At 34.8% G+C, this 15490-nt stretch overlaps 2 protein-coding genes across 3 annotated transcripts; both read right to left on the bottom strand.

Moving 5' to 3' along the window:
• Positions 1 to 8952: 8952 nt before the first annotated feature.
• Positions 8953 to 11409, bottom strand: LOC123906445. The gene is made up of 2 exons (XM_045956355.1): positions 11102 to 11409; positions 8953 to 9628 (listed from the first exon to the last, which is right to left on the bottom strand). Exons 1-2 carry the CDS (start codon positions 11117 to 11119, stop codon positions 9101 to 9103), a joined length of 546 nt encoding a protein of 181 aa, XP_045812311.1. The 5' UTR covers positions 11120 to 11409; the 3' UTR covers positions 8953 to 9100.
• Positions 11410 to 13064: 1655 nt separating this feature from the next.
• Positions 13065 to 14719, bottom strand: LOC123906444 (UDP-glycosyltransferase 79B30-like). 2 transcript variants are annotated; one of them, XM_045956354.1, is made up of 2 exons: positions 13492 to 14719; positions 13265 to 13402 (listed from the first exon to the last, which is right to left on the bottom strand). In XM_045956354.1, the coding sequence occupies exons 1-2, from the start codon at positions 14609 to 14611 to the stop codon at positions 13398 to 13400; spliced, it is 1125 nt and encodes a 374-aa protein (XP_045812310.1). In that variant the 5' UTR covers positions 14612 to 14719; the 3' UTR covers positions 13265 to 13397. The 2 variants fall into 2 exon arrangements, with proteins under 2 accessions (XP_045812309.1, XP_045812310.1); XM_045956353.1 differs by having other exon boundaries at positions 13065 to 14719.
• Between the last annotated feature and the right edge of the window lie 771 nt (positions 14720 to 15490).

Genomic DNA, 15490 nt, shown 5'->3' with positions numbered 1-15490 from the left:
CAATATGTTTGGCTCTAGAGTGTAGAATAGGATTTTTAGATAAGTGAATGGCTGCAGTATTATCACAATATAAAGGAATATTGTTACTGCTTACCTGATAATCTTCTAACTGATATTTTAACCAGAGTAGTTGTGTACAACACTTAGCTGCTGAAATGTATTCTGCTTCTGCTGTAGACAAAGCTATAGTAGTTTGTCTCTTACTAGCCCAGGAGATAAGGTTTTCACCAACAAATTGACAATTGCCACTTGTGGATTTTCTTTCAATTTTATCTCCAGCATAGTCAGCATCACAGAATCCATTTAGCACATAATCATTGGATTTCTTATAGAGAAGTCCAAGATTAGTTGTTCCTTTCAGATATCTAAAGATTCTCTTTACAGCTGTAAGATGAGATTCTCTAGGATCTGACTGGAATCTTGCACATAAGCATACACTGAATAAAATATCTGGTCTAGAGGCTGTCAGATAGAGTAAGGAACCAATCATACCTCTGTAGACCTTTTGATCTACTTTTCCTTCATCATCTGACTTGCCCATGTTGGTAGTTGGATGCATAGGAGTATTCATTATCTTGCAGTCATCTAGATTGAATTTCTTCAGAAGTTCTTTAGTGTATTTTGATTGATGAACATAAGTTCCTTCCTTCTTCTGATTGATTTGAATTCCAAGAAAGAACTTCAACTCTCCCATCATGCTCATTTCAAATTCATCCTGCATTGTCTTAGAAAAATTCTTGCACAAAGCAGCATTAGTTGAACCAAAAATAATATCATCAACATAAATTTGAATGATTAAAATGTCTTCTTTGGTTGTTTTTCTAAAGAGTGTGCAATCAACCTTTCCTTTCTCAAACCCCTTTTCAAGAAGGAAATTACTGAGTCTATCATACCAAGCTCTGGGAGCTTGTTTCAGACCATACAGTGATTTCTTTAGTTTAAAAACATGTTCTGGGTTTGAGACATCTTCAAAACCAGGAGGTTGTTTAACATACACTTCTTCAGAAATAAAACCATTTAAGAAGGCACTTTTAACATCCATCTGATACAAGGTTATTCCATGATTAACAGCATAAGATAGAAGTAACCTGATTGCTTCAAGTCTAGCAACTGGTGCAAAGGTTTCAGTATAGTCAATCCCCTCTTGTTGACTATAACCTTGTGCAACCAATCTAGCCTTGTTCCTTACCACTTCACCTTGTTCATTCAGCTTGTTTCTGAATACCCATTTTGTTCCAATAATGTTCTTGTGTGTAGGCTTAGGCACTAGAGTCCACACATCATTCCTTTGAAATTGATTCAGCTCTTCTTGCATTGCTACAATCCAAGCATCATCCTTCAGAGCTTCATCAATCTTTGAAGGTTCCATCATTGAGATAAGACCAACTAATGATTCCTCATTTCTCAGTTGAGATCTTGTCTTCCTTGGACTATCCTTGTTGCCTAATATCAGTTCCTCTGGATGTGATGATTTGTATTTGAAAGTATTTCTTGGGGGCTCATCATCTTCAGACTCATCAACATCAGGTTCAGCAGATGCTTCAGTTCTTGGTTGTTCAGAGTCTGTAGGAACTATTGTGTTCAGAGGTACTTCAGAGAATGGATGTTCTGAGTAGTTTGGAATATCTGAATATTGATCCTCTGATACCTGAAATCTGGACAAACCTTCCACAAGCTCTGACACTTGGTCAGGCTCTTTGTCATCAAATTTGACATGCATACTTTCTTCCACAGTATGTGTTTCAGAAATATACAGTCTGTATGCTTTTGAGCGTTCAGAATATCCTATAAAGATACCCTTATAACCTCTAGCATCAAATTTCTTTAGATGGACTTTGTTATTTAAGATGTAACACGTACATCCAAACTGATGAAAATAAGAAATATCAGGTTTTCTTCCTTTGAACAATTCATAAGCAGTTTTGTTCAACTTAGATCTGATATAGATTCTATTTTGAACATAACATGCTGTGTTTACAGCTTCTGCCCATAAAAACTTTGCTACATTTGTTTCATGCATCATGGTTCTGGCCATTTCTTGCAGAGTTCTATTCTTCCTTTCTACAACCCCATTTTGTTGAGGAGTTCTGGGAGAAGAGAATTCATGCAAAATGCCATATTTTTCACAAAAGTTTTCAAAAGGTTCATTTTCAAATTCTCCACCATGATCACTTCTAACTTTTAAAATAGTGTAGCCTTTTTCATTTTGAATTTGTTTGCAGAAGATGCTAAACTCATCATAAGCTTCATCTTTTGTTCTTAGGAATTTTACCCAAGTCCATCTACTGTAGTCATCAACAATCACTAATCCATACTTCTTTCCATTGATTGAAGCAGTGTTAACTGGTCCAAAAAGATCAATGTGAAGAAGTTCCAATGGTCTTGAGGTAGAGACAATGTTCTTAGGTTTAAAAGAAGATTTTGTAATCTTTCCTTTTTGACATGAACCACAAAGTGTGTTTGAGTGATATTTGATTTTGGGTAAACCTCTGACAAGGTCAAGCTTACTAAGCTTAGAGATTAACCTCCAGTTAGCATGGCCTAACCTCTTATGCCAGATCCATTTTTCTTCACTCAAGGTCAAAAGACACATCACTTTTTGTTCATTCAAATCAGAAAGATTAATTTTATAAACATTGTTCTTTCTCAGACCTTTGAATATCATGGTGTTGTCAGATTGTTTAGACACAGTACATGATTCCTTATTAAAGACAACTACATAACCATTGTCGCAAAATTGACTTATGCTCAATAGATTATGCTTAAGTCCATCAACTAACCAAACATCATTAATAGATAGGGAAGAATTACCTACTGTACCTGTACCTATTATCTTTCCTTTTTGATTACCTCCAAAGCCAACAGATCCTCCTTCTTTCATAGTCAGCTTAGAAAATAGTTGTTTATCACCAGTCATGTGCCTTGAACACCCACTATCCAGATACCATGAATGATTCATGATACTTCTTTGAGTGACAGGCTGTATGAGAAACAACTTTAATCACTACGGTGGAACTCTTTATCACAGTTAATGATAAGGTCATCCCAATATTCTTCCTCTTCATTTATCAAGTTCTGATTGTTATCTTGAGAACTTGTCAGCCATTGGTCAAGGACATAAGCCCTTCTTCCTTTGCATAGGACTTGTTTCCATACTTTAGGTAGGACATATCCTTTCCTAGTTGGTAAATCTGAATGATACATAATTTCAGCTTTTGGTACCCATCTTCTGGGTCCACGCTTGTTAGTCCAAACATGCTTATTATGTTGTCTAGTGTTAGAGAAAGACCTTGGTTTGGAATAATAACCTTTTTGAAATCTTTTCTTTGTTTGAAATCTGTTATTGTTCCAAGATTTGGATTGTTTATGATTCCAGGGTTTGTATTTATCATCAATCCCATGTTCTGATTGATTATATCTACTGACTCTAGAATCATAAATAATCTTAGTCTTGTACTTCATCTGAGATTTGTAGTTTGAATTTTTCTTTTTAAAAACTTCTGATCTTTTAGGTTGACTAGCTTCAGGTACTGAAGTTCCTTTGAATCCAGAATTTGAAGTCTCAGATGTTGAAGCTTTCAGAACTTCTGAACTAATGTTCTCAGGTTCTGAAAAACTTCTATCTTCTGAACTTTTCTTTCCAGATCCTGAGGCACTTGGTTCCTCTGAGCTGTCAGCTTCTAAATCACTCAGATCATCATTGTCATTTTCAACAACACCAGGATTCTTTCCCTCTTCACTTGGAGGAACAACATAATAAACCCAAGATTTTCCAACCTTTTTGGCAAAGGTCTTCAGCTTTGAATATGTTCTACCATATTCATAGCCAAGTCCTTCTCCTCTATGTCTTAAAACATTATAAATTCTATTAGCAGCTTTGCTCTTTCCAAGGTTGAGATGCACAAACTGTTGAAGAGCTATTTCCTGCTCATCAATAGGTTTGTGACAAACAGCACAACCCTTTTCAAAGTCATCTACTCTATTCAGAGTTTCTTGATATAGACCTTGAAAATGTTCTGCTTGCTCAGTCAGAGTGTTAAGCTTTTCTTGTAAAACTTTTTGTTTACTTAACACTCTGAGATGTTTCTCAATGACCTTGTTAAGTGCAGTTATAAGTTGAGATTTAGAGCAATCAGAAAATACCTCATCAGTTACTTCTGAATCTGATTCTGATTCATCGTCTGAGTCTACATCTGAGTCAGCTGAAGCCATCAGGGCTAGATTTGCCTCTTCTTCTTCCTCAACTTCTTCCTCAGATGATAGCTCTTCAAAAGTAGCCATCAGACTCTTTTTCAATTTGCTCTTGAATTGTTGCTTCTTTGAGCTGTATCTTTTGCTTTTGTCTTTAGCAGACATTTCTGGACAATCAGCAATAAAGTGTCCTGGCTTCTTACAGTTGAAGCAGTTCTTCTGATCATCCTTTTTGCTGACAAAATTTCTGGAGCTGTTACCTCTGAAATTTCTTTTGTTAAATCTGTTCCATTGCTGAAACTTGGTGAATAAAGCAAACTCATCCTCATTCATCTCATCCTCTTGACCATCAGCAGAAGATTCTTCTTCAATATCAAGAAGCTGAGTCTTAAGAGCCTTAGAAGTAGTCTTAGTTGACTGTAAAGCCACTGACTTAGACTTCTTCTTAGTTTCTGAGTCAGCATCCAGAACCATCTCATGGCTTCTGAGATTGCTTATCAGAGCTTCAAGACTCAGAGTCTTGAGATTTTGAGCTTCCTCTATTGCAGTGACCTTGGGTCTCCAAGCAATAGGAAGACTTCTCAGAATCTTCTGAACATGGTCATAGGTGGAATAACTTCTCTTAAGAGCTTTAAGACCAGATACAAGGATTTGAAACCTTGTAAACATAGTCTCAATGTTTTCATCTTGTTGCATAGTGAATAGTTCATATTGCCTTATCAAAAGACTAGCTTTAGCCTCTTGAACCTTTTCATTACCATCATAGGTAGCACACATAGAATCAAAGATAGATTTAGCAGTAGACTTGTCCTCTATTCTGACATAGTCTTCATGTCTAATAGCACCAACAACAATATCCTTTACTCTATGATGCTTAGTGTAGGTTTTTAAGTTAGCTGGTGTGAGTAACTTTCTATGCTCAATGGACAACCTTCCATGTTCATTTAAGTTTTCAAAAGTTACTCCCAGCTCAACCAAATCCCACAACTCATGATCAATAGCAGTAATATTGCTATACAGTCTTTCCTTCCACCACTCAAATAATGATGCATCACCATTGAATATAGGGGCTTTTCTATTGCCACTATGTTCAAGTGATTCATTACTTAAGTAGTCATAACCAAAAGCATTTCTAGGACCACCACCAGCACCACTGGCCTCACCAGTTCTAGTGCTACTATCGTCTCCTCCAGACATAGTGTTCTCACAAGATCTTTACTGTCTCACTGTTAAGTGAAAGTAACAGACCAGAGCTCTGATACCAATTGAAGGTGTGAAAACACAAGAAGGGGGGGGTTGAATTGTGTTTTAGCTAAGTTAAAACTTTTTCAAGTTCTTAACTCAACTACGTTCGCAGCGGATAAATAACACAAATAATAACAAGAGAGAGAGAGAGAAGTCACACAAGCAGTTTATACTGGTTCCTCTCACAAAACGAGAGTAGTCCAGTCCCCTTGCACTTCCAAGGGATTTCACTATAATCACACAAGATTACACCTGCTCAAGCACACAAGCAAGAGACTTCTCAACAATGCTCAAGCACACAAGCTTAAGACTTCACACTTAAGCACACAAGCTTAAGTTTCACACTTAAGCACACAAGCTTAAGTTTCCTCAAGTAAATAGTAAAGTATATAAAAATATACAAATACTCTTAGATGAACCTAAAGAGAGCAAATACAAATATTACAGAGTATTTGGCTAAAGTGCAAAAACACTTGAGAAAGGTTCAGAGCTTGTATATCGCAGCGTTCAGAGTTTGTTCAGCGCACGTTCAATTCTTGATAAATGTTTTTCTATGTTGTAGCTGAATCTTCTAGTATATATACCACTAGAAAAGAGTCGTTGCAAAAAGGACCGTTGGAGTTGATAACCTTTTGTCTTCAAGCAGTCTGTCTTGAAGCAGTTTGGTTGTATCCAAAACTAAGAAAGAGTTTCAGGTACTTTGACTACTGCAGAGTGGACTTTCCTTATTCAGCTAACAAAACTGAAGACCCACGTTCTCAAGATAGGACAGACAAAACAGAGGTAGCTGAACTGATCAGGCTTGAAAGGTCCTTTTCTTCATTGGTAGAAGAGTTGACTAGCAAAGGGAATCTTTACAGCTTTCAAAGAGATCTTCAGACTTTGATGAAGCTTAGTAGTCAGTCAAGAAGTTCTGAAGACTTCATCCTCTGAAGGTTGTAACTTCTGAAGTCCAACATCTTCTGAGCGCTTGTGAACTTCTGAATTCACATCCTCTGAACTTTACTCAGAGCTTATCTGATGTTTGTATCTGCGCACTTAAAATAAATTTTTAGTCCTTCCAATTGTTTATTAATACTTTGTTATCATCAAAACCTTTATAGATTTAGGGGCAAACATTTTTAAATCAATTTTGTTCCAACATATTTAGCCATTTGTTACTTTCCTCTTGCACTTTTAACAAGACTGATGGAAGACTAATGGAAGTTTATGAACCTTTTATCAAAAGTGTATATGTAACTGAAACCATTTAACAAGACTAATGGTTTCAGTGTATAACGTACTGAAACCATTTATCAAGCATAATGGTTTCAGTGTATAACTTACTGAAACCATTTAACAAGAGTAATGGTTTCAGTGTACAAATCCATCTAGGTTAATAATATTCAAAATCAAGGTTATAATATTGAAAATCATAAGTATGAAAACCAAAATCAAGAGTTTTTTGATGTGTTGGATTCAAATGCACGTCCTTCAAATGGGTTGATTCTAAGACCATGCTTATCTTTCTCATGTTGGGAGACCATCCTTAAGTAGGTTTCAACTAATGGAAGTTCCTGAACCTTTTGTCAAAAGTGTATATGTAACTGAAACCATTTAACAAGACTAATGGTTTCAGTGTATAACGTACTGAAACCATTTATCAAGCATAATGGTTTCAATGTACAAATTGTTTAAGTGGCATTCAATTAGAGTTTTTAAAAAAATTGCTTAGATGACATTCAATTAGAACTTCGAAAATCTATCCTAATATATCTTACTAATCTATAAATTACTTAATAAAATATAACCAAATGCAGATCCTTTAAATTTCGAAAATTGACACAAAAACAACATAACATCCACTGGTGGAAGTTGCTTTTAAAATTGTTCATTTTTCAAAAATCAAGAGTTTTTTGATGTGTTGGATTCAAATGCACGTCCTTTAAATGGGTTGATTCGAAGACCATGCTTATCTTTCTCATGTTGGGAGACCATCCTTAAGTAGGTTTCAACTAATGGAAGTTCCTGAACCTTTTGTCAAAAGTGTATATGTAACTGAAACCATTTAACAAGACTAATGGTTTCAGTGTATAACGTACTGAAACCATTTATCAAGCATAATGGTTTCAATGTACAAATTGTTTAAGTGGCATTCAATTAGAGTTTTTTAATAAATTGCTTAGATGACATTCAATTAGAACTTCGAAAATCTATCCTAATATATCTTACTAATCTATAAATTACTTAATAAAATCTAACCAAATGCAGATCCTTTAAATTTCGAAAATTGACACAAAAACAACATAACATCCACTGGTGGAAGTTTCTTTTAAAACTGTTCATTTTTCTTTACGATGTGGGACTCAATCCCACTTTTTTAAATCCTTGAACAGTGCTTAACACTTACAATCTGAATATTTTAAACTATGAGAATATACTTTTTTAAAAAAAATTCTGAACTCATAATGAAATGACTTACTGTATCGGTAATCAAGACTTACGCTGCCCGGATAAAAAACGGGCTACCAAAATTAGTGCCCGAGCTCGGCCCGGTACAGGTAGTCAGCCTTTCGGGTCGGCCCGGTTTATTTTTAAAATTTTTTTTTTTTTAGTGCTCAAACTCAACTATATAAATAGCATTAATAATTCTCGTGCGTCATATTTTTACTCATCCGCTACCTAGGACTTTCTCGCGCGCCCTAATTTTACCCATCCGCTACTACGAGTTTCTCGCGCACCCTATTTTTATTCATCCACTACGTATGAGTTTCTCGCGCCCTATTTTTACGCATCCACTACTTACGAGTTTCTCGCGCGTCATATTTTTACTCATCCGCTACCAACGACTTTCTCGCGCGCCCTATTTTTACTCATCCGCTATGTACGAGTTTCTTGTGCGCCCAATTTTTATTCATCCCCTACGTACTCGCGCGTCCTATTTTTACTCATCCGCTATCTACGAGTTTCTTGGGTGCCATATTTTTACTCCTGCTACTTAAGTAGGTGTTTTATAATTTATATTACAAACTAATTTCAAATCATCCAAAACAAATTATTTATATTTATATTTTATTTAGTTATTTTAAATTTTATTTTAATTTTTTTGGGCTTGGCGGGCCGGCCCATTCGGGCTAGCCCATTTTGACAGCTCTAAATGTATTGAACCTTTTATCAAAAGTGTATATGTAACTGAAACCATTTAACATAAAATATTAAATTTCGAAAGTGACGAAAGGTTTTTTCAAAATTAAATTGAGATAATTTTCAAATGGGTTTGCTTAATAGTTAATGTTGTTCAAATGCATTTATAATTAAGTTGAGAAAGATTAAAATGTAACTGAAACCATTTATCAAGAGTAATGGTTTCAGTGTATAACTTACTGAAACCATTTATCAAGAGTAATGGTTTCAGTTAATATGAGTGCTCATCTTTATTCAAACTACAAGTAAAATGAAAATGATAGATTACTGATTTTCAACAATGTGAAAGTCAGATTCTTCCTTTTTGGTGTATAATAGTCATGCTCAATAATATCAAAATGACATAACTCATAATAAATAACAAATATGCCTTCTCCACCAAATTGGGAATTAAGACATGAACCACCAATTCTTCATACACCAACTCACATGTCAGAGACTCAACAATGAATACATAAAAAAGTTTCATCCTAGTCAGAACCTAGACATCATGTTGCAGCTTTTGAGCCATTTCTTCATAGTAAGAAGCTGCTTGGTTTACCACATATTCCACTTTTGAATTGCTGCTGTGAGTTAAAAGTGTGGAGCATATTTCAATCCTCAAATCCATTAGCTTTGCCACTTTGTCTTGCTTTTTGAGTTTGTTCCAATTTTTGAAAGAGTCCATTGAGGTCTTACTGTCACCTTCCCATTCAGCTAGGAACTTTATGCAGAAAACTCCACAATTGTCTTTGTCTGGTTGACTTGGCATTTTGGGAGTTTCCCACTTAAATTTGCTGAAGTCGAAAGGAATTGTCATTTTCCAATGCTTATACAATTCTATGACAAATGCCTCGACTTCCTTAAACCAGACATCAAACATCTTCTTGTAAGTGGTTGGTTCTCCTGACTTCACAAGGAACCTCTCTCCATTAATGCTATTCCAGAATTGGAATGTGCAGCTTTTGAAATTAACAACAAAGCACACATAGTGACTTCCTGGATTACCAATGAGTGCTGGTGTCATGATCTGTTTCAAAGCACATATAAAAAAAGGAACAGAAGTGAGCAGACAAACACAAATTATGATACAAAGTCAATAGAGTAAAACCTAATTAACCATAAGACATTGAAACCATTCAACAAACTTGCAGAACAGGTGAAAATGTACCATCTAGCAGTTAAACTATCACAATTTATCAAAAAGAAGATAACAAAAAGAGAAATGTAACATTGAAACCATAAGTATGGTTTTATGGTTTCAGCAAGTTATAAACTGAAACCATTTACCAAGAGGAATGGTTTCAGTGTATAAACTACCCAATAAAAGAGAGAATAAATCTTAATCAAAATCCAACAGTGTATTAAATGTCCAAACATATATAATGAGTTGCAGCGGGTTCTGGAACTCAGCAAAAAAACATATATAATTGCGGTGCGATGCGGTTGCGGTAGCTACCGCATCAGCAATTGCGGATGCGGACCGCAATTTAAAACCTTGGGTACAACCTAGTGGCACAGCCAGAAAATTTACAAAACCTCGACAAAATCTCTTAAACAAAATTCTCAATTTTTTACTGAAAAATCTCAGTTTTGAACGAACCAAATATCAGTTTTGCCATATGCAATTTACAACCTAAAGTCATGTTGCAGCGTATGTTCCCATGATGCATCACTACTAAAAAGTACTCTACAGATATAAAATTTGCAGAGGCTATTACCGTATCAGTATGATGACACATGAGATTTTGGATTAGATTCCTAAGACAACCTTCTTTCTATTCAGCAAAATCACAATATTGTCAAACCCAGAAAAAATTATGTGTGAATATTTGGAGAGTTCACTGGAGATTTTGGATCTGCAATTACTTTCACAAACCAAATCTATGGAGTAGCCACTAACTTCCTAACATTTAAAACATCCTTATAGAACATACTCAACATGCAACTTCTATTGGAAACAGGGTAAAATCTAGATTCCTTGTAAGGGGGAAGAATCGTGCATTCAAGCAGCCATTTGATCTAAACCATTGAACAAAAATCAAACCATTTATGTTCAAACTTTACCAAAGCTTATTTATAATAGAACCTAAAATATAACTTCATCCAATTCAATGGTCCAAATTCACAACAATGTTATCGATGACGGATGACAGAGAGCCAAAAATCCAACATATGAGTAATAATCTAGTTACATATGTCTTGTAATTACAGTCCCTGTTTATAATCTGCTAAAAATTTCTATCCAATCACCATGTTTCTAATGGAAATACATTTCCAACAAAACAGACATAATTACACAAACTAATCACCTAAATCAACAACATTTTTTAATATCTAAAGCAACCCACCAAAACAATCGCAATCGAAACAAATTAAACAGTAATACACAAATTAGGAAACCATTTAGTACATCCAATGGTTTTAATCTTGTGAAATTAGAAAATGATAAAACCAAAATAAAACTTAATTCCCAAAATCAAAGTAAAAATATAGCTATAACCTGTTTTCTTTTCACCATTTTGTGTTTGGTTCGTTCAAATGTTGGCGACGGTGAAGATGATGAAATGATGTTGATGATGAACGGCGTTAATGGCAACGGCGACGGATGAAGTGATGTTGGGTGATGACGGCGTTAATGGCGAGGGTGACGACGGCGTTAATGGTGAGGTTGATGACGGCGTTAATGGCGAGGGTGATGATGATGGCGACGGTGAAGAGAGTTACGATGTCGATGATGATGAAAATGGTTTCAAAGGAAATGGATTTTGGAGATGCGTTTTATTGGAGTTGCTTATCAAAAAAAAAATGTAACTTGGAGTTGGGCTTTTTTGGAGATGGGTTTTGGAATGGGGGTGTATGACAAAGGAGGGGGTGCACGAAGCAGACTTATGCACCGTGCATAAGGATGGCTTATGCACAGTAATCGGACCCGCCCATTTATACTATAACAAACTAAACCTAATATTGTTGATCTTTTCTAGAAAAAATAGAGAGAGCCGCCACTCTTAATAAAGAATCAGAGAAACCACTCAAGCTTCACCTCTCCTCTCATCTGAATGTGTTTCTTTCTTTTCATTCTTTGTTCTTGATCTGAATCAAACTTTCCAATTCTATATCCTTCTTATTTAAATTCTGTTTGAACATTACGAAAGAGAGTTTCTCTCTGGTGTGTGAAGAAACATAAATGAAAAGAAGATTGAAGCCGAGTGTTGGTTCTCATTTGTTTTCTTTTTACTGCGTCTGATGAAAATAACAAAAATGCGCTCCAACCGGCAAAACCGCTTAAACCGCCGGTTTTCCGTCTATTTTGTGGTTGAACCGATCGGTCCGGTCTGGTTTTAATTACCTTGAAAAAACTTATACATATATGATATATCGTGTAAAAGAAAAACGTATAAGCACATGTCCCTTTGTCATAGTAGAGTGTATATATTTTGTAACAAAAAACAACATCGTTATGACCCAAAAAAAATTAAACACCATACCGCCACATGGTGTGGCTTGTAGGAAAAAAATTATAAAAAAAAAAAAAAAAAAAAAAAAAAAAAAAAAAAAGTAGTATAGAAATAGAATACCGCTATGTTGCATGGGTACTCCATTTTAGACCGAGTACCGGTACCGGGTACGTATCGGGTACCGGTACACGTATGGTACTCCCCCGGTACGTACCGACGCCGTACCTAATTTTATTTTTTATTTTTTTGCAATGGGTACACGCGTGGTACACCTATGGTATGCGTGGTACACCAATCCAAAAAAACACGGTTTTTTTTTTCTCCTTTTTCTTTTATTATTAGTTTTTTTTTATAGGAAGATTTACGTTTTTTATTTGTTTATTATATAAAGTAGCAACTATTGCTAAAAAACAATAACAAAGTAGCCTCCGGAATTATTCACTCATTAATTGAAAAGGAATAGACTAAATTCAAAGAGAGATGAAGATCTAGTTTTTATTCATACCAATCTTCGTCTTCTCTTAAGAAGGAGAATATTAATACTTATAATGAAAATGCAACAAAAATGTGGGATATTCGTAGAGATGAATGAGATTTATTTAATATATAGTTGATATTCTTGAAATTGCTAGTCTTTCTCGCGGTGAACCTAACTAGAGGTCACTCTTTTTAGTGATGATGAAGAGGGAAATAATTGACTCTTTTTGAGCTAATTGATTTTTAATTTCATATTTTGATATTTCAAACAATTTAAATTACATTTAAAATGTGGTATGATATTTTTTATGTTTAATTATTTGTTTTAACAATATAACTATATTATTTGATATATATATATATATATATATATATATATATATATAGTTATATTTAAAAAAAAAAATTATAGGGACATACCGATACCTTAGTTTTTCTAAAAATGACGTACGGTACCGTACCAGCACCCGGGCAACATTAAAGTGCCGCACAACTATATGAAATTTTTAAAGTGTGGCATTTTGGGAAATATTTTTCAGAGAGTGGCAATTTGGGATTTTTAGTTTCAAAAGGTGACAATTCAATCAAAAACCCGAACATACAAGCATACCTATCAAAAGAGAGACAAAATCCATACAAACTGACTCCCAAACTGAAACGATGGTATTGACCATGTTATACTCCATAAAGATAAATCAATTATTTTCCAAAACAATCTCTTGAAGCTTCTTGCAGAAATCATCAATATAAGATGACTCGAGATCTTCATTAAGCAACATCTCTCTAATCTTTTCATGATTAGCCTTTACTTCCTTACTAATTTCATTCTCATCATCCATCACAATACTAACAGCTTTACAAACACTATCCTTAGTATACAATCCATCTTCACATTTCTCAACTTCCACACCAACTTTCAAATTATTTCCCATCATTCTAGCATTCAATATCTGATCACCAACATTTGGCAACAAAACCAATTGACATTTATTCACCAATGCCTCAGACAAAGAACCTGAACCACAGTGTGTAATGAAACATCCAACAGAAGGGTGTTCCATAATCAACTGTTGTTGAACCCAACCACCATAAACAACACCTCTTCCTTCAACCCTTTCTAAAAACCCTTCTGGTAATGCTTCTTCAATTGTTGTAAAACCAAAAGGAGGTTTCAATGCTGCAAAAAATGGCATACCGGTTAACTCAAGACCAAACATTAATTCTTGAAATAGATTTGGCCTTAAAATACATTCACTTCCAAAACAACAATAAACAACTGAATCTGTTTTGAATCCACCAAGCCAATTAGCCCATTTTTCATCCAAAACAGAATTTGGGTTTTCAAGTATAACCGGTCCTGAAGTAAGAACCAGTTTATTAAACTGTTTCTGAATGTAATCAATAAAAGGTCCTTCAATTTCTCTGCATGTTCTGTATCCTAATGCATCAGCTTCATTCAATGCAATGGCTTGTCTATCATAGTAAAGAACATTGCTACCAAAAGATTCTTTCCTTTTAGCAGCAAAGGCTTTTGCTTCATGACTATGAAGCTTGATAGATGAATCAGGGTAACCTGAAGGAGGTTCCATGAGATCAAATTCAGATATATTGTTTCCTTTAGAATATCTAGCTGGTGTTAGAGTGTAACCAACTGTGACTGTACTAATAATGCAATAATGAAGAGCTTTGATGCCTAAAGGCTTAGTTACTAATGGAATCCAATGTACGAAATCATAGAAGACAATGTGAGGTTTAAGATTTATGAGATGAGTTTCAATGTCGGGTTTTGTTAGATCCATTGCTGTCATGAGGTTTGGTTGTAAAGGGTAAGGAACATCAGCTGTTGTTTCTGCATTGGGAGGAAGACCTTCAACATGTGGAACTTTGATGGTGATAAATTTGATGGATTGAGGGTGGAGATTGAATGGTTCTAATTTGGATTGTGCTTTTTTTGGTGTGAAAAAAGTGATTTTGTGGCCTTTTTTGGCTAACTTGTTTGCTAGGTGAATGAATGCAGTTTGGTGACCCATTGCAAACCATGGATACATTGCTATGTGCAAAGAAAATGATGAAACCATGATGATGAAAAGAACAAGAGAGAAAAGAGTTATTTATTTGCTAAAATACAGAGAAGATATATGCAAGAGTTATGGATATCCTTTATTGTGGTGGTGTGATGGAAGAAGTTTGTCTTGTGTATTTATAATCAAACATATTAACACTCATGTTGCTTCAAAAAAAAAAATATTAACACTCATGTCATGCGACTACCATACTTTCAACCATGCATATGGTCCCTAATGGAATATTTGATAGTTAGATACACCTGGCCAGGGATAGATAGATGGTCCCTAATGGTATATAATATGAAATAATTTTGTATTTCTTTTTAAACCAATGCATGGGAAGGCTGATTCAATTTGGGGGTTTGCATGCATACACAGGTTGGTGGTTATAACCACCATCCATCTAACATTGGAAATTTGAGTTTTTTTTTTTCTTTCTTAAATCTAGTGTTAATTAACTCTCTTAGTTTAACAATTGTGCGATTTTGACCCCTTTAATTTTTTTTGAAGAAGTGATCCCTCTAATTTTAAATGTGCGATTTTGACTGCAGCTAATAAATTAGAACGGGGTAATTTCAAGGGTCAAAATCGCACATTTAAAATTAGATTGGACAAAATCGCACAATTGATAAATTATGAGATCAAAACTTTATTTAAGTCTTTCTTTTACTCGTGAAATTTGACTCTACATGGTACAAAGTAGTTTATTATGCATAGAAGATTAGATGAGCTTAGAGCAGAATATGGATAATTTAGTTGATAGGTGAATGTTAAGGTAAATTATTTATGTTTGAATGTGTTCGTGTCAAAGTCACTTGAACAATAAATTTAAGTTTAAAAATTATGTCTGCGGTAAGTCGGTAACCACGGGACGCTCTGGTTTTAAGTCAA

The sequence above is a fragment of the Trifolium pratense genome, linkage group LG2, assembly GCF_020283565.1.
Source record: "Trifolium pratense cultivar HEN17-A07 linkage group LG2, ARS_RC_1.1, whole genome shotgun sequence".
Lineage (NCBI taxonomy): Eukaryota > Viridiplantae > Streptophyta > Magnoliopsida > Fabales > Fabaceae > Trifolium > Trifolium pratense.
The sequence above is the reverse complement of the archived record's forward strand: the minus strand, read 5'-3'. Positions and strand labels throughout refer to the sequence as shown.

What these genes read in the sequence shown, in the direction of transcription:
- LOC123906444 (XM_045956353.1), bottom strand. Translation starts at nt 14,611, where the DNA reads ATGGTTTCATCATTTTCTTTGCACATAGCAATGTATCCATGGTTTGCA.